Source organism: Notolepis coatsorum (assembly GCF_963971535.1).
Source record: "Notolepis coatsorum genome assembly, chromosome: 6".
Taxonomy (NCBI): domain Eukaryota; kingdom Metazoa; phylum Chordata; class Actinopteri; order Aulopiformes; family Paralepididae; genus Notolepis; species Notolepis coatsorum.
This window is the reverse complement of record NC_140170.1, coordinates 161,113,405-161,140,239: the sequence shown is the minus strand read 5'-3', so window position 1 is coordinate 161,140,239 and position 26,835 is coordinate 161,113,405. Positions and strand designations below refer to the sequence as shown.

At 40.8% G+C, this 26,835-nt stretch overlaps 1 protein-coding gene across 1 annotated transcript in view; it reads right to left on the bottom strand.

Annotated features, from left to right (window-relative positions):
- LOC311229715 (X-linked retinitis pigmentosa GTPase regulator-like) overlaps nucleotides 1-26,835 on the bottom strand; it is a gene marked incomplete at both ends in the record, with an annotated part of 59,732 nt that overhangs the window by 26,772 nt on the left and 6,125 nt on the right. The window contains 2 exons of the mRNA XM_084315790.1: nucleotides 22,518-22,610; nucleotides 26,418-26,543. Of these exons, the coding sequence (XP_084171916.1) occupies nucleotides 22,518-22,610; nucleotides 26,418-26,543 (219 nt within the window). The remainder of the gene's footprint in view (nucleotides 1-22,517; nucleotides 22,611-26,417; nucleotides 26,544-26,835) is intronic.

Below are 26,835 nucleotides of genomic sequence, written 5' to 3'. Positions count from 1 at the left end.
CTGGTTCATACGTGGTGAGGTTGAGCTTCATGCAGGCGTTGAGGCTTCCATCAGTTAAACGTGAGCGTAGGTTGGTCTTAATGTTCCTCATATGACAGAATGACTGCCCACATGCATATGTAGAGCCAAACATGGTCAATACGGCAATACTCACGCTGCATTGTGTGGTATGTCACAGGAAGCTCGTTCCAAGTTTTAAGAATCAGCTGGTCTTCAGGTTGAAGATTTTTAATTTCTGTCCACTTGTGTTCCCTCGCCAGCTCTGCTCGCTATATCTTCAGCTACAGATACTATTAGCTGTATCTTCAAAACTAATTTCTGTTTACTTTAAAATGACACAGTATTATTAAGAAATATCACAAGTATTGGGCGGCTACGTGGCGTAGTGGGCAAGGCGCTCGCCACGAATACTGGAGACGCTGGGCTCGCCTGTTCGAGCCCAGCGCTCCACATTTGCTTTCAGTTTAGCTGGTCGTCCGTACTAATACACATTGGCCGTATTAGGGGGTGGGAAACTGATGGGTGGGGATCGGGCGTTGTGGACAGCGACTCCTACAGGTCGGTTGGTGCGCCTGCGCAGTAGAATCAGGAAGTGTCGGGGGCAGCGTGAGCCTCCCACGCGTTACTCCTCGCCACTGAGAGATCGAGCTGCGCAGGGGAAAAGATGCGACTACTGTTACCTCAAGTACCGGAGGGGACTTGTGCTATGTATGACTTAGTCCACATTGCAGCCGGCTTGTGGGAGGCAAGAAACAGCGTTCGTGACAGGGGAGGGTTGAATTGGGATGGGAGAAAATATAGAAAAATGGGAGAAAAAGTGGATAAAAAAAAATATATATATATATCACAAGTATTAAAAAAGAAAAATGTTTTAGTTTTTTTTTTCTTTCTCAAAAATGTCTGGGAGCCATATGCTGTCACCAGAAGAGCCATATATGGCTCGCGAGCCATAGGTTCCCGACCCCTGCACTAGATGTTAAAGGTGCTATATATAACATTCAGCCACTAGATGTTAAAGGTGCTATAGATAACATTCAGCCACTAGATGTTAAAGGTGCTATATATAACATTCAGCCACTAGATGTTAAAGGTGCTATATATAACATTCAGCCACTAGATGTTAAAGGTGCTATAGATAACATTCAGCCACTAGATGTTAAAGGTGCTATATAGATAACATTCATCCACTAGATGTTAAAGGTGCTATAGATAACATTCAGCCACTAGATGTTAAAGGTGCTATATATAACATTCAGCCACTAGATGTTAAAGGTGCTATATATAACATTCAGCCACTAGATGTTAAAGCTGCTATATATAACATTCAGCCACTAGATGTTAAAGGTGCTATATAGATAACATTCAGCCACTAGATATTAAAGGTGCTATATAGATAACATTCAGCCACTAGATATTAAAGGTGCTATATATAACATTCAGCCACTAGATGTTAAAGGTGCTATATAGATAACATTCAGCCACTAGATGTTAAAGGTGCTATATATAACATTCAGCCACTAGATGTTAAAGGTGCTATAGATAACATTCAGCCACTAGATGTTAAAGGTGCTATAGATAACATTCAGCCACTAGATGTTAAATGTGCTATAGATAACATTCAGCCACTAGATATTAAAGGTGCTATATAGATAACATTCATCCACTAGATGTTAAAGGTGCTATAGGTAACATTCAGCCACTAGATGTTAAAGGTGCTGTAGATAACATTCAGCCACTAGATGTTAAATGTGCTATAGATAACATTCAGCCACTAGATGTTAAAGGTGCTATATATAACATTCAGCCACTAGATGTTAAAGGTGCTATAGACAACATTCAGCCACTAGATGTTAAAGGTGCTATAGACAACATTCAGCCACTAGATGTTAAAGGTGCTATAGATAACATTCAGCCACTAGATGTTAAAGGTGCTATATAGATAACATTCAGCCGCTAGATATTAAAGGTGCTATAGATAACATTCAGCCACTAGATGTTAAAGGTGCTATAGATAACATTCAGCCACTAGATGTTAAAGGTGCTATAGATAACATTCAGCCACTAGATATTAAAGGTGCTATATATAACATTCAGCCACTAGATGTTAAAGGTGCTATAGACAACATTCAGCCACTAGATGTTAAAGGTGCTATAGATAACATTCAGCCACTAGATGTTAAAGGTGCTATAGATAACATTCAGCCACTTGATGGTGATATAGATAACATTCAGCCACTAGATGTTAAAGGTGCTATAGATAACATTCAGCCACTAGATGTTAAAGGTGCTGTAGATAACATTCAGCTACTAGATGTTAAAGGTGCTATAGATAACATTCAGCCACTAGATATTAAAGGTGCTATAGATAACATTCAGCCACTAGATGTTAAAGGTGCTATATAGATAACATTCAGCCACTAGATATTAAAGGTGCTATAGATAACATTCAGCCACTAGATCAGGGCTATTCAACTAAATTGTTCAGGGGGCCACATTGTCAGAAACCCAAGGGGCCAGGGGCCGGCCTGCCACGGCGCCTCCCCGTACTATGAATATATGTACACTTGACACAACACGCAACCACATTTTCACAACTTTTATTTAAAGGGGAACTATTTTACTATTTCTTTCACTATTTGGGCACTTTTACACAATTCCTGTGGGTTTATGGAACACCTCTGTAATATTTTTTTTTTTAATTCATTGTTTTGTATTTCTAATCAAGTACTCAAAAACACGTTTTGAGCCTGGGCTCCAACCACTGTGGGAACTGTGTGGAAACTCAGCTGATTATCATGCAGCAGTGTCTCTCTGACATCACAAATCAGCACATTTTCAGATGACTCAGTTCAGTGAGGGTGAATATTGTGAGAGGAGAATTGGAAGAATGCGCCAATATGAGAATTAGAGACATAGATCATATTAATATAAGTCCACATAGCTAGGAAACAATGCTAAACACTGAAAAAGGCCATTTATAAGATCCCCTTTAACTACATTGCAAAAGTAGTATACTTTTCAAAAAAAGTGCTTCATTTATGTGCAACAACTGCAACATCTCCTCTTCAACATTTCAATATAAAAATAAAATAAAAAACAAACAAGTGCATTGTAGAGGCAGAAACCGACTTGGTGGATTATATACTATTATATTATTATTATATATATATTGTGTTATATATATATATATATTATATTATTATTGTGTATATATATTACATTATGTATATATTGGAACCATGCACTGTTTGGACAATGTTTGGACACTAGGGGGCTCACCACCCAATATAACCCACTAGGTGATTAGCCTTGAGCCATGCACCTGCTGAGGACTTACTTTCAAACACTGTTATACTGTTGGCACGGAGCAACTGACAACTGTTCTGTCAAACCTTTAATTCATTATCACTTTCATTTGGACAACAATAAACCCTGTACACCGTAAGAGAAGCAACTGTGGACATTCAACTCATTAACATCAACAACTTTGGTACAGTGTAAAAAAGGCAATAGCGGGTGCATCGTGGACGACTATCAGCACACAGGAATGACAGTCGGCCACTATAAAGTTTGAAACTACCCTCACGACAGAAGGACGCGATTGAAAAAGAGGAAAAAATATCCTCGTGAAAGAAGGACGTGCTATGTGAGTATAAAGTTGGATCACCTCCCTCACAAGGACAAGCAGAGGTAAGAAGATTTTAAATAAAACCTCCTCTAATGAAGAACTGGATAACGGATAGCGCTGCTGTATTTATGAATGGAACCAACTCAGGACATTACTACTGTGTGCGCTTCCTTGCGAACGCCGGGGAGCATTCTAGCGTCGGACTAATTAAAATGTGATACTGTGGATAATAGAACGGAACGGACTATGCGCCGTATCGATGTGGAACCGTCACAATTATTATTGTCTGGGCGTGTGGAAAATGGACATTAGTGTAACGCAATAGACTGTCTGATTTAAATTCCGACATATATAGCAGTGGACAAATACTATGTTACTGCAGAGCATTCATCAGCGGGAAGAAAGTAAACCCACTTTGAAGGCTCTGACGTCATATCACTTCGCCGTTCGATTATAACATTTAAAGTTACAATTCGTTATATGTAAAGAATAAAATAAATACAATAACGGAATGTCTGAAATAACGGAAAAGGATGGAGCTGTTGAACCAGCCCAGGAAGGCCAATTCCACGAGACAAGTGAAAATGGAGCAACAGGCCCTGTGGAGCAAGAGCCTGATTGTAGACCTAAAAGGGATAAAAGGCTCACAAAAAAGGCCCTCCTAATTCATATATCCCAACTCCAAAAGACAAGAACCAAAGGTATTAAAACACTGACTATAAAAAGGAATGCAATGGAAGAATTAATGATTGATCATGGAAATGTGTTGCTTGTTAAAGACAATTTTGATGCATTCCGAGCCATTGAAAAAGAAGTTATAAACAATCACGCAACCATTCAGGATCTCATTGACGAGGAGGATAAAGTACAAGACAACCTAGGTTGGCACTCAAAAATGGATCCTTTTAGCAGATTCCATGATATCGTAACAACTTACATGTGCGAGGTTGCCACCCGTTCCCAGCAGCAAGAAAAGGGACCAACCAGTTACAGAAGTAGCAAAAGGGGTCCAAGCAGTCGTATAAGTGGTGTGAGCTCAACAACTTCATCTATGTTTAAAAGGACTCAAGCTGAAAAAGCTGCCGCGATGGCACGTCTTGCCAATTTAAAGAAAAAAAATGACCTTGAAAAACAACAAAGGGATTTGAAGCACGAATTGGAAGCCAAAAGTCATGAATTGGAAGCCAAACAAGCAGCAATAAGTCATGAATTGGAAAACAGACAAGCAGCCCTAAATACCTTACAAGAGGAGCTTGAGATGAAAACTGTCATTGACGCTGCAGATGCAACATTAAGAACACTATCAAATAGTGAGGAACAAGAGCGTGGTCAAGACAATGAGGCATGTTCAAATAAACACCATGACAATGGAAGAATGAAAGATAAACTGTATAAGCTACATGATGAAGGCAAGGAGGAGGACAGTGATGAAGGAGAGGAGGACAGTGATGAAGACGAGGAGGAGGACAGTGATGAAGACGAGGAGGAGGACAGTGATGAAGAAGAGGTAGAAGAGGTGGACCAGTGGCCAAGCCATACTGCTGCAAGCCATAAGACAAGATGTGCTGCCCCTGCTGGTCGAAGCCGGCATGTGCTGCCAACAACCTCTCATACTCAAGCCCCTCAGTCTCACACTGATCAACACCAAACAAGCCATAAGACAAGATGTGCTGCCCCTGCTGGTCGAAGCCGGCATGTGCTGCCAACAACCTCTCATACTCAAGCCCCTCAGTCTCACACTGATCAACACCAAACAAGCGAAAGCAGCAACCTGGCAAAGGTGATGAGGAAACAGAATAAAATAACTGAAATACTAATAAAAGAACAACGTCATTCATTACTTCCTACCAGCCAGATACCCATGTTTAAAGGAGATCCACTACAATACCTGTCATTCATCCGAGTCTTTGAGCATTCAATTGAAGAAAAAACTGACAACTACAAAGACCGCCTTTTCTTCCTTGAACAGTTTACCGAAGGCCAGGCAAAAGAGCTTGTAAGAAGTTGTCGGTATACAAACCACAAGAAGGGTTATAACGAAGCTAAAAGACTGCTTGAAGAAAACTTCGGAAATCAACTCCTAATCGCAGCGGCTTGTATGGAGAAAGTTTCCAAGTGGACTGCTATTAAAAGTGAGGACAAAAGAGCACTGCATGCCTACTCAATTGCTCTCCGTGGATGTCTAAATACAATGCAAGACATTGAATTTTTGAAAGAGATGAGCACCCCATCACAAATGAAGCTGGTGATCCTAAAATTACCATACAGACTCAGGGAGAGGTGGCGAGCTACTGCTTACGATTTTTATGAACGTAATAAAAAAAGAGCAAAGTTTCCCGAGCTTGTTGTCTTCATAGAGCGACAGGCTAGAATGGCAACAGATCCTCTTTTTGGGGACATACAAGACCCTGCACCCAAAAAGGAACAAAGAGGAAGCAAACCATTCAATGCAAGGTTCAACCTGGACTATCAGCGAAGTAGCTTTGCAACTACTGCAACCCCGGTTTTCCATGACGAACGGAAGCCCTACAAAGGTTCAAGGATAACCGTGCGCAGACCGTGTGTATTCTGTGAAGGAGAACATGCAGATGAAACATGTAAAATGAACAAAAGACCTCACAAGGAGAAAATTGAATGCTTGATGTCTAAAGGAATATGCTTCAGCTGTTTGAATAAGGGACATAGAAGCAAAGATTGTCCCAGCAGATTGAAATGTAATGTGTGTTCCCAAAAACATCCAACAATTCTGCACATGTATAAGGGTGAAGGACAAAAGACGGGTGAAACAAGTATGTCAATCAACAATGGCATGGTTTCTCTGAAAGCCCATGGCATTACCGGGGCCGGTGATGGCATTACCGGGGCCGGTGATGGCCAAACACTTGCAATCATACCAGTACAGGTAAAAATGTCCAACTCAACTAAAGTCATCCAAACGTATGCTTTCATGGATTCGGGGAGTACAGCATGTTTTTGTACTGAAGCATTGAGATGGCAGTTGAATACAAAGGTAAAGAAAACACGAATCCTGTTGAGAACTATGGGCCAAGAGCAAGCTGTTGACACTTCATTTGTCCCTGCTGGTCGACTTGAAGTAAGCAACATAGAATGTTCGGATTTCTATGAGCTACCAAAACTGTACATCCAAGACGAAATCCCTGTAACCAAGGATCATATACCTACACAAGCTGCACTAGAAAGGTGGGACTACTTGAAGGAGATTCACCTGAAAGAAGTTGATGTGCCTGTTGGACTGCTTATAGGAACCAATGCGCCACAACTAATGGAACCGTGGAAAGTCATTAACAGCCAGAGGGAAGGACCTTATGCTGTTAAAACAGTCCTAGGATGGATAGTGAATGGTACACTAAACACTGATGATGGGGTTGGACTGCACTCATCTGTCACCTCTAATCGGATTTCAGTAACGGACTTAAACGACCTTCTCATGGAACAATACAACCATGATTTCCCAGAAAGGAAATATGAGGAAAAGAAGGAAATGTCTGTTGAAGACAAAAGATTTGTAGAAATTATGTCGAACTCTGCTGTGAAAAGAGATGGACATTACCAGCTTGCACTTCCATTCAAGCAAAGGGAAACCAGAATGCCAAACAATCGCCATCTAGCAGAACAAAGAACGATGTCACTAAAGAGAAAGTTCCACCGGAATCCAGCTTTCCACGAGGAGTACAGAACATTTATGGAAGGCGTAATACAGAAAGGTCATGCTGAGCTTGTGCCACAAGAAGAGCTCAAGGCTGACAGTGGAAAGGTATGGTACATACCACACCATGGGGTTCGCCACCCAAGGAAGGACTCACTTCGTGTTGTTTTTGATTGCTCTGCCTCACTACAAGGAACTTCCCTGAATGACAATCTGATCCAAGGTCCCAACCTTACTAACACGTTGCTTGGCGTTTTGATGCGGTTCAGGCAAGAACCAGTTGCTTTCATGGCTGATGTGGAAGGAATGTTCCATCAAGTCAAGGTTGCACCCTCAGACCGCGACTACCTTCGCTTCCTATGGTGGCCTGGTGGGGACATATCTAAACCCTTAGCTGAATTCAGGATGACGGTGCACCTGTTCGGTGCTACATCCTCATCCAGCTGTGCCAGTTACGCCCTACTGAAATCTGCAGAGGACAACACGGAAGCATTCTCAGCCGAAGCAGTTGACACTGTTCGACACAACTTCTACGTGGATGATTGTTTAAAGTCTGTTTCCACAGAGGAAGAGGCCGTGAGACTTTGTGCAGAGCTAAAAAATGTATGTGCAAAAGGAGGGTTCAACTTAACCAAGTGGATAAGTAACAGCAGAACTGTGTTGGCTTCAATTCCTGAACAGGAAAGAGCCAAGGAAGTGAAGACCCTGGATTTGGAGAAACAAACTCTTCCCATCGAAAGAGCGCTTGGAATACAGTGGTGCGTGGAAGAAGACACCATCAAGTTCCAAGTCAGCCTGAAACCCAAACCGGAGACTAGACGAGGTATTCTTTCCATTGTAGCCTCAGTCTATGATCCGCTTGGGTTTCTTGCCCCCTTTGTTTTTAAAGCTAAACACATGTTACAACAACTGTGCAAGCATGATAGCGGATGGGATCAGGAAATTCCAGAGGCCATCAGAAAGCCATGGCAGAAATGGTTGATGGGTTTGAAGCAGATGGAAGACTTCAGTATCCCACGGTGTGTCAAACCCAAACAATTCGGGTCGATCCAATTTGCACAGTTACACCTCTTTTGTGATGCAAGTGAGATGGGGTATGGTGTCGTCGCCTACCTGAAGATGTCAAACAAAAATTATGATGCGCACACAGCCTTCATAATGGGAAAGGCGAGGGTGGCACCTCTCAAGCAAATAACGATCCCTAGGATGGAGCTTACTGCAGCAGCCCTTGCTGTACGCATTGACCGAATGTTGACGACTGAGCTCAAAATCCCTCTTGAAAGTTCCATGTTCTGGACAGACAGTACGACGGTACTAAAATATATAAAAAATGAAAACCAAAGGTTTCACACCTTTGTGGCCAATCGGGTGAGCGCCATCCGAGAAGCAACAGATGTATCGCAGTGGAGGTACATAAGCACCAAATTGAACCCGGCAGACCACGCTTCTCGCGGTCTCCATGCTGAGGCGTTCTTAAAGTGCGACATTTGGTGCAATGGTCCAGTTTTCTTGAACCAACCTGAAAAGGAATGGCCGAAACAGCCTGACCGAATTGCCGTCGACAATCCCGATGACCCTGAAGTAAGGAAGGAAAAGGTCACCGTGAACGCAATCAATGAACACGGACAAGAGGCAACAAGCAAAATGATACTTCATTTTTCAGATTGGGGTAAACTAAAGAGAGCAACGTCGTGGTTTCTGCACTTGATAAGCATCTTGTTACAATTGAGCAAAAAGCGAAAGGAAGTGCTTACCATTGTGCAAGCACAACTGAAGGATGTGGACAAGCAAAAACAGATGGTTGAGGCTGAGATGACAAGGTTCAAAGAGACGATGACTGTTATCACACTCACCATTGAGGATCTGGAAGAGGCGGAAGTAGCTATAATACTCTTCTGTCAGAAGCAAAGCTTTTTGGAGGAACTGACAGCACTGCAAGCCAATGGTTCTGTCAAGAAGAACAGTTCACTGTACAGACTAGATCCAGTCCTTGAAAATGGTATCTTGAGAATTGGGGGACGATTGAACAAAATGGCAATGCCAGAAGAAACGAAACACCCAGTAATTCTTCCCAAGAATCACCATGTCTCCCATATCATTCTCCGAAGTATCCATAACAAGGTTGGTCACAGCGGCAGAAACCACATGTTGTCAAGATTGAGGCAAAAGTACTGGATTCCCTCAGCCAACGCTCTGGCAAGAAGGGTCATATCTGATTGTACTGTATGCCGACGTTTACTCGCTACAGGTGGAGAGCAAAAGATGGCAGATTTACCCAAAGACAGGTTGATACCAGATTTGCCACCATTCTCGCATGTGGGGGTCGACTACTTTGGGCCGATTGAAGTAAAAAGAGGAAGGACTACGCAGAAAAGATATGGAGTAATTTTTACGTGCCTCGCCAGCCGAGCGATACATTTAGAAGTGGCTCATTCGTTGGATACGGATTCTTGTATTAACGCATTCCGACGTTTCATCAGTAGAAGGGGCCAAGTGATTGGAATAAGGTCTGACAATGGGACCAACCTTGTCTCAACAGAAAAGGAGCTAAAGAAAGCCTTGAAGGAGTGGAATCATGTTCAAATAACACAAGCCCTACAGCAAAGGAATGTGAAATGGACTTTTAATCCCCCGTATGGAGCCCATCATGGTGGGATATGGGAGAGATTAATCCGTCTGGTCAAGAAAACCCTATTATCAGTCACTAAGCAACAAGCTCTTGATGATGAAGCGCTCTCCACTATCATGTGTGAGGTGGAAGCCATTTTGAACAGTCGCCCGCTGACAAATGTCTCAAATGACCTGAATGATTTGGAAGCTCTTACTCCTAACCATCTTCTTCAGCTTAAGGTCCAGCCTGTTCTGCCACCTGGTGTGTTCAACCCAGATGACCTGTACGCTAGGCGCCGTTGGAGGCAAGTTCAGTACATCTCGGATCTGTTCTGGACCAGATGGGTGAAGGAATACCTTCCACTTCTCCAAGAAAGGCAGCGATGGAATAGAACCAGGAGGAACTTCACAAAAGGGGACATCGTTCTGATCATAGACTCCAATGCACCCCGTGGGTCCTGGGTCATGGCAAGAGTCCTGGAGACACGCCCTGGATCCAGAGGATTGGTGCGCAGCGTGCTCCTACAAACCAGAACTAACACGTTGGAACGACCGATCAGTAAGCTATGCTTACTGGTCCCTGCCTCAGAATAAGGCATGGCCATTGAATGGACTTTGAATAGACATTGGCTGTATGCCTGTCGGAGCTATGGCTCTGTTTGTTAAAAAAAAAAAAAAAAAAAAACTGTTGCAGTACTTGACTCACTAACTGATTTGTTCTTCCCATGCTCAGGGACGACAGGTGAAAACCACAGGACCCTGTCAAGTTTCTTTATGCTTAGCATTGTGACTTCATATTGTTTATTCTTGAGGACGTTAGCATTGGCTGTAGGTTGTGTCGGCTTCTTTGCCTCTCATATGATTTTGAAATTGTGTTTGGTACACATTTAAGGGGCCGGTGTGTAGAGGCAGAAACCGACTTGGTGGATTATATACTATTATATTATTATATATATATTGTTATATATATATATATATTATATTATTATTGTGTATATATATTACATTATGTATATATTGGAACCATGCACTGTTTGGACAATGTTTGGACACTAGGGGGCTCACCACCCAATATAACCCACTAGGTGATTAGCCTTGAGCCATGCACCTGCTGAGGACTTACTTTCAAACACTGTTATACTGTTGGCATGGAGCAACTGACAACTGTTCTGTCAAACCTTTAATTCATTATCACTTTCATTTGGACAACAATAAACCCTGTACACCGTAAGAGAAGCAACTGTGGACATTCAACTCATTAACATCAACAACTTTGGTACAGTGTAAAAAAGGCAATAGCGGGTGCATCGTGGACGACTATCAGCACACAGGAATGACAGTCGGCCACTATATGCATGATGTGCATATGAACATTCTAACATCAACACTTGAACAAAAAAACACATTTATAGTGCAGCTGAGCTTATGAAAAAGTGCTTCATGTCTTTGCAACAACAGCAAATCACAGCATCTTATTAGCACTTATTGTCGACTCTTAACTCTCAAACATCAGGGGGGTGGCGGGCAGACACACATCTAATGAGAGCGATTGCACTTCTTTGACTGGGCAATGGCAGAGAAAGAGGGTTCATAGGAAGTGAGGGCTACCCGCAAACAGTGATGCAAATGCTCATTTGTCAAGGAGGCATGGTTGCTTGTTTTAATGGCATTCATGTGAGAGAAACTGGATTCACAGGTGTATGTTGAGCCAAACATTGTTAGCACAGATATTGCCAGCGTTTTTATTTTGGGGAATGTCTTGACATGAATACACTTTATCCAAAATGTTGTGGTGGATTCATTCTCAAGTGCCTGCTTCAGAGCAGATGATGCTTGCATGTCAATTATTTCAAGTTGCAGGAGACCTTCATCAATGTGAAGTGATGCAAGGAACTCTTGTCCTTTTGTGGAAATAGCAGCTACATTGGCAAATGGGTTGCTCACAAAATGCATCAATTATCTGGACATGTCAAATTCATCAAATCAACTTGCAAAGTTTTCCCTCAATTTATCAATGAAATCTGTCATTAATTGAGTGACTTTTGGCTCAATTGTGCGTGTTAACGTTGACATGAAAAAAAAAAAGTAAAAAAAAATAAAATAATAAAAAATATTTAAAAAAAATATATTTTTTTTATTTTTTTTTATTTTTTTTTATTATCATGTAATCTTTGGCGGGCCGGTCAGAATCATCCCGCGGGCCGGATCTGGCCCGCGGGCCGCCAGTTGAATAGCCCTGCACTAGATGTTAAAGGTGCTATAGATAACATTCAGCCACTAGATGTTAAAGGTGCTATAGATAACATTCAGCCACTAGATGTTAAAGGTGCTATATATAACATTCAGCCACTAGATGTTAAAGGTGCTATATAGATAACATTCAGCCACTAGATATTAAAGGTGCTGTAGATAACATTCAGCCACTAGATGTTAAAGGTGCTATAGATAACATTCAGCCACTAGATGTTAAAGGTGCTGTAGATAACATTCAGCCACTAGATGTTAAAGGTGCTGTAGATAACATTCAGCCACTAGATGTTAAAGGTGCTGTAGATAACATTCAGCCACTAGATGTTAAAGGTGCTATAGATAACATTCAGCCACTAGATGGTGCTATAGATAACATTCAGCCACTAGATGTTAAAGGTGCTATAGATAACATTCAGCCACTAGATGTTAAAGGTGCTATAGATAACATTCAGCCACTAGATGTTAAAGGTGCTATAGATAACATTCAGGCACTAGATGTTAAAGGTGCTATAAATAACATTCAGCCACTAGATGTTAAAGGTGCTATATAGATAACATTCAGCCACTAGATGTTAAAGGTGCTATATATAACATTCAGCCACTAGATGTTAAAGGTGCTATAGATAACATTCAGCCACTAGATGTTAAAGGTGCTATAGATAACATTCAGCCACTAGATGTTAAAGGTGCTATAGATAACATTCAGGCACTAGATGTTAAAGGTGCTATAAATAACATTCAGCCACTAGATGTTAAAGGTGCTATATAGATAACATTCAGCCACTAGATGTTAAAGGTGCTATATATAACATTCAGCCACTAGATGTTAAAGGTGCTATAGATAACATTCAGCCACTAGATATTAAAGGTGCTATATAGATAACATTCAGCCACTAGATGTTAAAGGTGCTATAGATAACATTCAGCCACTAGATGTTAAAGGTGCTATAGATAACATTCAGCCACTAGATGTTAAAGGTGCTATAGATAACATTCAGCCACTAGATATTAAAGGTGCTATATATAACATTCAGCCACTAGATGTTAAAGGTGCTATAGATAACATTCAGCCACTAGATGTTAAAGGTGCTATAGATAACATTCAGCCACTAGATGTTAAAGGTGCTATATATAACATTCAGCCACTAGATATTAAATGTGCTATATAGATAACATTCAGCCACTAGATGTTAAAGGTGCTATATAGATAACATTCAGCCACTAGATATTAAAGGTGCTATAGATAACATTCAGCCACCAGATATTAAATGTGCTATATATAACATTCAGCCACTAGATGTTAAAGGTGCTATATAGATAACATTCAGCCACTAGATGTTAAAGGTGCTATATATAACATTCAGCCACTAGATGTTAAAGGTGCTATAGATAACATTCAGCCACTAGATATTAAAGGTGCTATAGATAACATTCAGCCACTAGATGTTAAAGGTGCTATAGATAACATTCAGCCACTAGATGTTAAAGGTGCTATATATATAACATTCAGCCACTAGATGTTAAAGGTGCTATATAGATAACATTCAGCCACTAGATGTTAAAGGTGCTATATAGATAACATTCAGCCACTAGATATTAAAGGTGCTATATAGATAACATTCAGCCACTAGATGTTAAAGGTGCTATATAGATAACATTCAGCCACTAGATGTTAAAGGTGCTATATATATAACATTCAGCCACTAGATGTTAAAGGTGCTATAGGTAACATTCAGCCACTAGATGTTAAAGGTGCTATAGATAACATTCAGCCACTAGATGTTAAAGGTGCTATAGATAACATTCAGCTACTAGATGTTAAAGGTGCTATAGATAACATTCAGCCACTAGATGTTAAAGGTGCTGTAGATAACATTCAGCCACTAGATATTAAAGGTGCTATATAGATAACATTCAGCCACTAGATGTTAAAGGTGCTATATAGATAACATTCAGCCACTAGATGTTAAAGGTGCTGTAGATAACATTCAGCCACTAGATGTTAAAGGTGCTATAGATAACATTCAGCCACTAGATGTTAAAGGTGCTATAGATAACATTCAGCCACTAGATATTAAAGGTGCTATAGATAACATTCAGCCACTAGATGTTAAAGGTGCTATAGATAACATTCAGACACTAGATGTTAAAGGTGCTATAGATAACATTCAGCCACTAGATGTTAAAGGTGCTATAGATAACATTCAGCCACTAGATGTTAAAGGTGCTATAGATAACATTCAGGCACTAGATGTTAAAGGTGCTATAAATAACATTCAGCCACTAGATGTTAAAGGTGCTATATAGATAACATTCAGCCACTAGATGTTAAAGGTGCTATATATAACATTCAGCCACTAGATGTTAAAGGTGCTATAGATAACATTCAGCCACTAGATATTAAAGGTGCTATATAGATAACATTCAGCCACTAGATGTTAAAGGTGCTATAGATAACATTCAGCCACTAGATGTTAAAGGTGCTATAGATAACATTCAGCCACTAGATGTTAAAGGTGCTATAGATAACATTCAGCCACTAGATATTAAAGGTGCTATATATAACATTCAGCCACTAGATGTTAAGGGTGCTATAGATAACATTCAGCCACTAGATGTTAAAGGTGCTATAGATAACATTCAGCCACTAGATGTTAAAGGTGCTATATATAACATTCAGCCACTAGATATTAAATGTGCTATATAGATAACATTCAGCCACTAGATGTTAAAGGTGCTATATAGATAACATTCAGCCACTAGATATTAAAGGTGCTATAGATAACATTCAGCCACCAGATATTAAATGTGCTATATATAACATTCAGCCACTAGATGTTAAAGGTGCTATATAGATAACATTCAGCCACTAGATGTTAAAGGTGCTATATATAACATTCAGCCACTAGATGTTAAAGGTGCTATAGATAACATTCAGCCACTAGATATTAAAGGTGCTATAGATAACATTCAGCCACTAGATGTTAAAGGTGCTATAGATAACATTCAGCCACTAGATGTTAAAGGTGCTATATATATAACATTCAGCCACTAGATATTAAAGGTGCTATAGATAACATTCAGCCACTAGATGTTAAAGGTGCTATATAGATAACATTCAGCCACTAGATATTAAAGGTGCTATATAGATAACATTCAGCCACTAGATGTTAAAGGTGCTATAGGTAACATTCAGCCACTAGATGTTAAAGGTGCTATAGATAACATTCAGCCACTAGATGTTAAAGGTGCTATAGATAACATTCAGCCACTAGATGTTAAAGGTGCTATATATAACATTCAGCCACTAGATGTTAAAGGTGCTATAGATAACATTCAGTCACTAGATGTTAAAGGTGCTATAGATAACATTCAGCCACTAGATGTTAAAGGTGCTATAGATAACATTCAGCCACTAGATGTTAAAGGTGCTATATAGATAACATTCAGCCACTAGATATTAAAGGTGCTATATATAACATTCAGCCACTAGATGTTAAAGGTGCTATAGATAACATTCAGCCACTAGATGTTAAAGGTGCTATAGATAACATTCAGCCACTAGATGTTAAAGGTGCTATATATAACATTCAGCCACTAGATATTAAATGTGCTATATAGATAACATTCAGCCACTAGATGTTAAAGGTGCTATAGATAACATTCAGCCACTAGATGTTAAAGGTGCTATAGATAACATTCAGCCACCAGATATTAAAGGTGCTATATATAACATTCAGCCACTAGATATTAAATGTGCTATATAGATAACATTCAGCCACTAGATGTTAAAGGTGCTATATAGATAACATTCAGCCACTAGATATTAAAGGTGCTATAGATAACATTCAGCCACCAGATATTAAATGTGCTATATATAACATTCAGCCACTAGATGTTAAAGGTGCTATATAGATAACATTCAGCCACTAGATGTTAAAGGTGCTATATATAACATTCAGCCACTAGATGTTAAAGGTGCTATAGATAACATTCAGCCACTAGATGTTAAAGGTGCTATAGATAACATTCAGCCACTAGATGTTAAAGGTGCTATATATAACATCCAGCCACTAGATGTTAAAGGTGCTATAGATAACATTCAGCCACTAGATGTTAAAGGTGCTATATAGATAACATTCAGCCACTAGATCAGGGGTCCCCAAACTTTGTCCTGTGAGGGCCACATAACTGTTCCCTTCTCTGGTGGGGGCCGGGGTCAGTTTGTAACAGAAAAGGTGTGACGATCGCAGGGGTGCCTAAACGTAAACATTTATTGTTTTCCAGAAAGCCACACATAACCAAATATTAATAACCCTTTCCGGGATCTTCACATAAAAAAAAAGTCAGGAAATAAATAATAACACTACACATTACCTGCCACGGATTTTCAGCATCTTATACCATTCTCTGCCAGCACTGTAAGTCTATGGAGATGTTCACCTTCTTTGCAGGGCTATAACTTTTTAAATTGTATTGCTAAATTGACATTACTATGGCCCATTCAACATCGATTATCTATCGTTCAGGATGTAGGAACGTTTTACTTTTTCATTCACACATTCATACAAAAATACCGTCTAGAATATAAACATGTTTTTATCGTTTTCTGCAGTAATTCCTAGAACGTGAGATATAGGCATAAATGCATATATACATTATCAAATGCCGTTTGTTGCCGATCGACGCTATATTAAAAATTTCAACTGTACATGGTCCTAAACGTTATGACTGATCATGCACGGGTGAACAGAGGGGGGGGGGGGGGGTCGTTTATAATTCCGTGATTGTCGTTAAATGATTTATGTAGTATGGGTGATATATAGATCGGAGCAGTTTGCATTGATAATAATAAACAAAAACGCTGAAAGTCACGGCAGCCTCCTCTTACCGTTGGGCGATGATACTGGAGCAAACAGATCCCAGTTATTCGATGGGGATCGAGGCGATCCATTTCCGGTTTGTATAATACTAATACACGCCCAAATCATGTCGATTATTGAGTTATGGCAGCGATCCATATCCACGGTGTGTGGCTAGAGTCCTGCGATGATATGCGAGTGGCCGGACGGATTTAGGAGACGCACCGATATCCAACCGGCATTTCCGGTTTGGCAACTCGCCGATCATACACCAGGTGGCAGTATTGAAGCGTTGCAGAGTTGTGCCGAGTCCCACAGCATCAGACAAGGCTCCGTGAGTGAAATATGAATACCATGGCAAAAATATGAAATATGATCAAAATAACGTCGTACGCCGTGGATTGGCAAAATTCGCATGAACTTGAAATACGTTGTACAACGTGAATGGCGCACAAAGTGTTAATGAAATAAATAACACTATTTATGAAATAAATATACAGTACCTACAGGCCACATAGCTCTAGCTCTGTACTATTTAAAAGCACAGTGATTGATTGATTGAATTGATTGATTGAAAACTTTATTAACAGATTGCAGAATGGGTACAATACAGTACAGCTCAATACACACAATTGTTAAGGGGATGCAGACCAGAGAAAGACTTTCGTTTTGTTTACATCAGGGTCCCCCATTTTCAATTCATCAGGACATATATGACACACACGACATACAGATAGACAGTACTGCTACATCTATACATTTATGACATACCAGATTTACAAATACAGTACTGTTTGTGATACAAAAAGAGTCTAAAAAGAGAGTATATACATTTGATATAGAAACTGTACATTGGAGGAGGTTGGGTAGGTGGGGTGGGGGGGGGACTGTACATTGGAGGTGGTTGGGTAGGTGGGGTGGGGGGGGACTGTACATTGGAGGTGGTTGGGTATGTGGGGTGGGGTTGGGTAGACAGGGTGGGGGAAACTGTACAACAGTGCAGGACACACTCAAAGGTTATCGCACCTCAGAGATGGCAGTGGACATGTATGACAGGACAAAGGCCCTATGTAAGGGCCTTGGGATTGAGGAACATACTACAAGCCAAAGGAGGAAGCAGAAAAGGATGGACAAGTATGTAGTTGAGTCATCTTGTGGCACAAGCTCAGACCTCAGCTCAGGAGATCAGCTGAGACAGAGACTGTTCTATCCAGTCCTCGACAGCATGCTGCAAGAGCTTGAGAGCAGGTTCTCATGAGTTGGAGAACAACTTATGAGAGGCATACAGGCATGTTATCCAGCCTCAGACCAGTTTCTCTCAGTGGAATTGCTGCAACCCCTCGCCACCCATTACAATATCCAACTACTGCCAGAGAAGATCACAGTTGCAAAGTGTTTCATGGCCAGGACAGGCAAAGATGCAGTCCCTACTATCCAAAGTGTATTTTCCTTCCTGGATGATAATAATAATAATAATAATGCATTTGATTTATAATGCGCCTTTCAGGACACTAAAAAAAATCCACAAATCGGTGAATGAAGAAATTATAGGATCAAATGAAAACTACTACTTACTAAAAATGGATGTTTAAAAGTACTAAAAACCAACAAAAAATATCAAACACTAACAAACATTCAGCACAGACAATGGGGATGCTGCCATCTAAATTGGGCCGGGCCAAATAAATAATACTTTTATTCTGCACATTTCTAAAACCTCTGTGGATGTATTATTAAAGAAATTATAATAAAAGAAGATAACTTTACATTTATCTATAGCACATTTAAATTATAAATTCATTAATCAATAATTATTTGGGGGGAAAAGCAATACTTTTATTCTGCACCTTTCAAAAAGCTCAGGTTCAGTTATTTTTTACTCTACATAAAGATGTTATCTATAGGCAGGGGTTCTCAACCTTTCTGCTGCCAAGGCACCCCTGTGTTCAATAAAATATTCCAGGGCACCCCTACATACGATAAAGACTTTCCCGGTCCTGTCTTTTTTGCTACAATGATGATACAATGACTCTTTATTTGCCGTGCTGTCGTTGAGATGTTTTGTTGTTTGTTTGTCTTTGTTGCTTGTTGGTGAATCTGCAAATATGAATTGCCCCACGCGGGATCAATAAAGTTGTCTGAATCTGATGACAAAAGTTTTTTTTTTAAATACAGAAAAGGATCACTAAAGTGCTATCTGTTGCAGCTGCACTGTTCTCCATAAAAATAGCATATTTGGATAAGTTTGACAATTTCTCAAAAACAGAAAATCATGTATTTTTTTTAAATACAGAAAAGGATCACCAAGTTACCATTTCTCAAAAAATATAAATAAATACAGAAAATAAGCACTTGTTCACTCAGTGGACATTTCTAGCTCAATGCGAGGTCCGCTGCTGCTGGCTAATGATACGGTCAATACGTGGGGAGATCTTTGACAAGGCAACACGCATGTCATCATCAAGGCTCAACTTGGCCCTATATTTTGTTTTCAGAGCTGTCATGGATGAAAAGCCAGCTTCACACAGATATGTGGTGCTGAATGGTATCAACACCTTAACTGCAGCATCATGAGATACTTGGTACTCAGCACCACACTCTGAAACTAGCTCTCCAGGTGGTATCAGATGAGATTTCAATGAGTTCTTCCAAGAGTTTGGATGGAGATGTGTCAGGAAGTTTTGTCTCAATGTTGTCTGTAAAGTATTTTTTTATCCAGAGTAACTTGGTGATACTTTTCTGTGTTTTATTAAATAATGATTTTCAGATTTTTAGAAATGGTCAAACGTATCCAAATATGGTATTTTCATGGAAAACAGTGCAGCTGCAACAGATAGCACTTTAGGGATAATTTTCTGTAATCCAAAAAGAATTTGGATTCACTATAAAGTGCCTGTTCACTATAAAGTGCCACGTTTTGATATATTGAGCTTTAAACTTTAAGTAAATTTTTTGGAACACGCAACCTAAAACACCTTCCTCCCCCAAACCGTTCCTGCAATTGTTTTATGTTGCATGATGATCATGGATACATTTATGTATTGTATTTTTTATGTGTAAATATCAACATAATCTGTTTGTCCACCCTCAGTACATTTACTATCAATATAATATAGTAGTCTGACTTCATCATCTTTTCAAATGCACACACAGAAGGGAGAATGCCCCCCCCCCCCCCCTCCTCCCCAGTCCTCCTTCCCAGTCCCCACTCTGCTGTTCTCTGTCGCTCTGAACAGGGCTTTAGCTTGTTGTTAGCTTATGGTAACGGGACATTAATTCCGGTCTTAAACACGACGTGGTCATAAAGGAATGGCAAGGATTGCAAAGCATGTTATATGCATTTGACCCGTTGCGGAATAAAACAGCAGGGATTTGTTTTGGGTCGCAAAAACACTACCCTTGCTGTGTTTCAATGTCCGCGTTCCAGATCCAGACGCTACTAGTACTGCTGAGCTGAGAGACGCTACTCTGCTCACTGCTCAGCCTGCCTGAGATGCATCCTATTGGCTGTGTGCTGGAGCGGATATGAGTCACGACACCACGGATTTTCAAAATAAGAGTATCATAATGACCTTAATGTTGCTAGCTTTCGGAGCCTAGTTATTATAGCTGGAGCTGCGCGTGGGCATAAATGAGACCCGCTATAGGATTTTCAAAATAAGACTGTTGTCATTCTATATTTTTAAAGAACATTGCCAGGCATCTCGCGGAACCCCTGACAGCTCTCCGCGGAACCCGTGTGCCGCGGAACCCCTGTTGAGAACCGCTGATCTATAGCACCTTTAATTTCTTCCATATCACCCGTTCCTTTAGCACACGCGTTATACTCCCTTCTGAGACACAGACTTTGCTTTGGATACAATGAGTCACTGGATTACTATTATCCTCAACTCTCATCCAGAGCGGTTCCCTCCTGCTCTGGATTAGGACAGATTACAGGACCCTCCAGATTGGGATTACCGTAGTAATACATCTAGGCTCTTCCTCTTTATGGGGGGGGGTGGAGGGGGGGGTGACATACTAAAGAAGCTACTCACCAAGGTAAAACAACCTGACATCACATTACTCCCCAGTGTGATCTCTCACAGTGTGCTTTTCTTTTATATTGTGATATTGATATATAATCCTATTCTATAATCCTATAGGACTCTCTGAGTCCTGCATTATTATATTGCACCTGATTGGATAAATAACACGCGGGTGCTCTAGTGCGACATCTAGTGGCTGAATGTTATCTATAGCACCTTTAACATCTAGTGGCTGAATGTTATTTATAGCACATTTAACATCTAGTGGCTGAATGTTATCTATAGCACCTTTAACATCTAGTGGCTGAATGTTATTTATAGCACATTTAACATCTAGTGGCTGAATGTTATCTATAGCACCATCTAGTGGCTGAATGTTATCTATAGCACCTTTAACATCTAGTGCCTGAATGTTATCTATAGCACCTTTAACATCTAGTGGCTGAATGTTATCTATAGCACCTTTAACATCTAGTGGCTGAATGTTATCTATAGCACATTTAACATCTAGTGGCTGAATGTTATCTATAGCACCATCTAGTGGCTGAATGTTATCTATAGCACCTTTAATATCTAGTGGCTGAATGTTACCTATAGCACCTTTAACATCTAGTGGCTGAATGTTATATATAGCACCTTTAACATCTAGTGGCTGAATGTTACCTATAGCACCTTTAACATCTAGTGGCTGAATGTTATCTATAGCACCTTTAACATCTAGTGTCTGAATGTTATCTATAGCACCTTTAACATCTAGTGGCTGAATGTTATCTATAGCACCTTTAACATCTAGTGGCTGAATGTTATCTATAGCACATTTAACATCTAGTGGCTGAATGTTATCTATAGCACCATCTAGTGGCTGAATGTTATCTATAGCACCATCTAGTGGCTGAATGTTATTTATAGCACCTTTAACATCTAGTGGCTGATGTTATCTATAGCACCTTTAACATCTAGTGGCTGAATGTTATCTATAGCACCTTTAACATCTAGTGCTTTGCTATCGCTTTGCTTTGCTGTCGCAGCCCCTGAACTGTGGAACAGCATCCCCACCTCCATTAGGCTCCTCGCCCCTCGATAGATGCCTTCAAATTGAGGCTCAAAACCCACTTCTACCTACTAGCCTTTCCCGTTCACTGACTCATGCCCTGTTTTCCTATGTGTTTGCCTGTGTGCCCTCCCATACAACGGAGTGTGATTGTTGTCTATATGTATCTTGTGTATCTACCCTCTGTACAGCACTTTGGTTGACACGCGTCATGTGAAATGTGCTATATAATGGCTATATTATATAGTGGCTGAATGTTATCTAGATTTTTTTCATGGCCCCCATTTCAACACCTTTCTCATAGCACTGACATAACACAGAGTGGGGGGGAGAGAGTGGGGGGATGCTGGAGGTCAGGGGAGAGTGGGGGGTGGGGGCAGGGGAAAGAGGGGGGGACAGGGGGGGCTACTTCAAGACAGACCTTTCACACAGCTGGGCTTGTTGACGCTGGATTTGGACCCCAGACCCAACTGGCCCCAGTTATTGCTCCCGAACATGAAGAGCTTCCCGTTTTCTGTGGGAAAGAAAATACAGCTTAATGTTCCTATTGACTTGTTCCTATTGACTTCCAGTGTGGAAGCAGCACCTTAATGTTCCTATTGACTTCCAGTGTGGAAGCAGCACCTTAATGTTCCTATTGACTTCCAGTGTGGAAGCAGCACCTTAATGTTCCTATTGACTTCCAGTGTGGAAGCAGCACCTTAATGTTCCTATAGACTTCCAGTGTGGAAGCAGCACCTTAATGTTCCTATTGACTTCCAGTGTGGAAGCAGCACCTTAATGTTCCTATTGACTTCCAGTGTGGAAGCAGCACCTTAATGTTCCTATTGACTTCCAGTGTGGAAGCAGCACCTTAATGTTCCTATTGACTTCCAGTGTGGAAGCAGCACCTTAATGTTCCTATTGACTTCCAGTGTGGAAGCAGCACCTTAATGTTCCTATTGACTTCCAGTGTGGAAGCAGCACCTTAATGTTCCTATTGACTTCCAGTGTGGAAGCAGCACCTTAATGTTCCTATTGACTTCCAGTGTGGAAGCAGCACCTTAATGTTCCTATTGACTTCCAGTGTGGAAGCAGCACCTTAATGTTCCTATAGACTTCCAGTGTGGAAGCAGCACCTTAATGTTCCTATTGACTTCCAGTGTGGAAGCAGCACCTTAATGTTCCTATTGACTTCCAGTGTGGAAGCAGCACCTTAATGTTCCTATTGACTTCCAGTGTGGAAGCAGCACCTTAATGTTCCTATTGACTTCCAGTGTGGAAGCAGCACCTTAATGTTCCTATTGACTTCCAGTGTGGAAGCAGCACCTTAATGTTCCTATTGACTTCCAGTGTGGAAGCAGCACCTTAATGTTCCTATTGACTTCCAGTGTGGAAGCAGCACCTTAATGTTCCTATTGACTTCCAGTGTGGAAGCAGCACCTTAATGTTCCTATTGACTTCCAGTGTGGAAGCAGCACCTTAATGTTCCTATTGACTTCCAGTGTGGAAGCAGCACCTTAATGTTCATATTGACTTCCAGTGTGGAAGCAGCACCTTAATGTTCCTATTGACTTCCAGTGTGGAAGCAGCACCTTAATGTTCCTATTGACTTCCAGTGTGGAAGCCCTGGATGTAGGCCACAGTAACGTTTTAGGCCCAATCATCATCATCATCACCATCATCACCATCATCATCATCATCATCATCATCATCACCATCATCATCATCACCATCATCACCATCATCATCATCACCATCATCACCATCATCATCATCAACCTTTATTTATTCTCCAGATTACAATCGAGGTCAGAGGTCACCCTCATTTTCAATGTCGTCGAGACTTTACAGACATTTCAATGCACACATTTCTACAATATAACAATAATAAATATTAATAATCTATATAGTTCAAGTCAAGTGTCCCTTTGTTGATCCCCTTGGGGAAATTCAAGTGTCATAGCAGCGTGGGGGAGGGGGAGGTAAAAGGGAGGGGAGGTGATTGATTGATTGATTGAAAACTTTATTAACAGATTGCAGAATGTGTACAGTACAGTACAGCTCAATACATACAATTGTTAAGGGGATGCAGACCAGAGAAAGACTTTCGTCTTGTTTACATCAGGGTCCCCCATTTTCCATTCATCATAACATATATGACATACATGACATACAGATAGACAGTACTGCTACATCTATACATTTTATGACATACCAGATTTACAAATACAGTACTGTTTGTGATACGAAAAGAGTCCAGAAAAGAGAGTATATACATTTGACGTAGAAACTGTACATTGGAGGAGGTTGGGTAGGTGGGGGGGCGTGTTTAGTCCCTTGTTTGAGCCGAATCTGGGTTTAACATGATTTGTGGAGCTCCCTCTGGTGTTGTGATCGTGGTATTCACTGACCTTTGGGAAGTATTTTGACATGTACATGGGTACCTTGGTCGCGTAGTGTATCTTGTAGACCAGGCCCATTGCAAGTTGCTGTACTCTGTCGTCTACTCTAAGCCATCCTAGGTTGTCAAAGTGGGCAGGGGTGAGGTGGGTTCTAGGAGTCAGGTCAAGCAGTAGTCTGACCAGTTTGTTTTGAGATGTTTGTAATTTTGTTTTTAGCGCCTTTGAGGTGCTTTGGTACCATGAGGTGCAAGCATAGTCGTAGTACCCTTGAATGAGTGCTCCTGCCAGAGTCTTCAGGGTATTCTTGTTTACCAGGGAGGAGATCCGGTACAAGAATCGAGTTCGTTGGTTGACTTTTTTTATTACATTGGATGCCATTTTGTCACAGGAAAGATTTGCCTCTAGGATGGAACCCAGGTAGGTAATATCTTCTTTCCTTGTGACAATATTGTCTCCCACTGTAACTGAGAAGCCGCCGGTCTTGCTGAGTTTGTTATTTGATCGAAAGAGAATGGATTCTGTTTTGCCCAGGTGTAATGATAGTTTGTTATCAGCGAGCCATATGCAGATTTTGCCTAGTTCTGAGCTGAGGGTTTTTTCAACCTGTAACTTGTTCTTGTCAGAGACCAGCAGGGCTGAGTCGTCCGCAAACAGGAACAAGTTGCAGTCACAAGCTGACGACATGTATTTGCATAAATTAGGAACAGTAGCGGTCCTAGTATGCTTCCTTGTGGAACACCACAGCTCACTGTGAGGGGGGGGGGGATAGGGTACCGTTTACCTCCACCATCTGTTCTCTCCCCTCCAGCTAGGATTGCATCCAGCTCACTGATGAACTATCAAAACCAATTGCTTTTAGCTTGTCAATCAGAATGGAGTGAGGGTGTCATAGCAGCATGGGGGGGGGGTACAGTGATCCAAATGTAAACAAATAAGAAATAATAATGAAGACATGTTTTCATTCTCCATTTGATTGACTGAGCTCTTGATACAAGGAACAACATATGAGTTTTTAAGTGTATTTGTTGCATTTCGTGGCTGTAAAAAGTTTTGTTTACGTTGGTAATGTTTGTAAACACTAGAGTGAAAACTAGTATATTTTAATTTACAAAGAGTGAAGAAAGTATTCTCCATCTACACATAGAATGTAATCATGCGAGGCGGTTAGGTGGCCGAGCGGAGATTGCGTTCGTCACCAACCCCGGAGCTGTGAGCTGGATTCGCCTGTTCGAATCCAGCTCACAGCTCCGGGGTTGTCACCAGCTTGGCTGGCCGTCTGCACTAATACAATTGGCTGTATTAGAGGGTGGGAGAAGCTGGCGGGGTGGGTCCGGGTCGTTGTAAACAGCGACTCCTACAGTTCGGTCGGGGCGCCTGCTAAGCGCAGATTGGACGTGAGGGGGATAGTGTGGTCCTCCCACACGCTACGCCCTCTCAATGAGAATCCGCGCTGCCAGGTGAAAAGAAGCGGTGATTGGCTGGACGTGTGTCGGAGGAAGCACGTGGTAGCCTCCACTCTCCCAGATGATCTGACTGTGGGGGGTAAGTGCGCAGCGACCAGGAAGGGACTGGGAATTGGCATACGACTAACAATGGGATGGGAGAAAATCGGAGGAAAATGGAGAGGGAAAAAGACCAAAAAAAAATTAAAAATAATGTAATCATGCGCCACAATGAAATAGTCAAAGACCACAGATTGGGGCTAATAATTACTAGAAGTAGGTTTTAGTGCCTCAAGTTTCAAGTTCACGTTTTGGTTTATTTGTCACATATAAGGTGCATTACAGTGAAATGCTTGGTTCTGTATGAGCCCCTGCGATTGTGCTACATACAGTAAAACGTTTAAAGAATAAAGACCAAACACTATACACACATATACAATATACAAAACTAAAGTACAAACTAAAGTACAAAATGTCTCAAGACATGTCTCTTACCTGTAATTAATGCTGTGTGTTCGTCCCCGCAGGCAATTTGCAGGGGGACGTCATTTTTAAGCCAAAATTTACTAGGGATGTTATCAGCAAATTTGCTCTTTCCAAACGTGAACACCGCTCCCGATTCTGTGAGATAAGAGATAAAAAAAAATAACATATTCTGTGTTTCGGTTGCATTCGTTAGTTAATTGTGTTTTAGAATGAAAGTCAGGGTAACATTCTATCCAGTTTAAAACCATTTAAACACTATTTATTATTATTTGTATAACTTTTAATCACAAACAAACTTTAGCAACCGACACAAATCTGTCAAGTAGACCAAGTATGTTTAAAGGTGACATGCATTATAAATGCATTTTTCAGTCTCTAGCAGTCTAGATACTATATCTATATCTGTATATCTCTTACCTACTCTTAC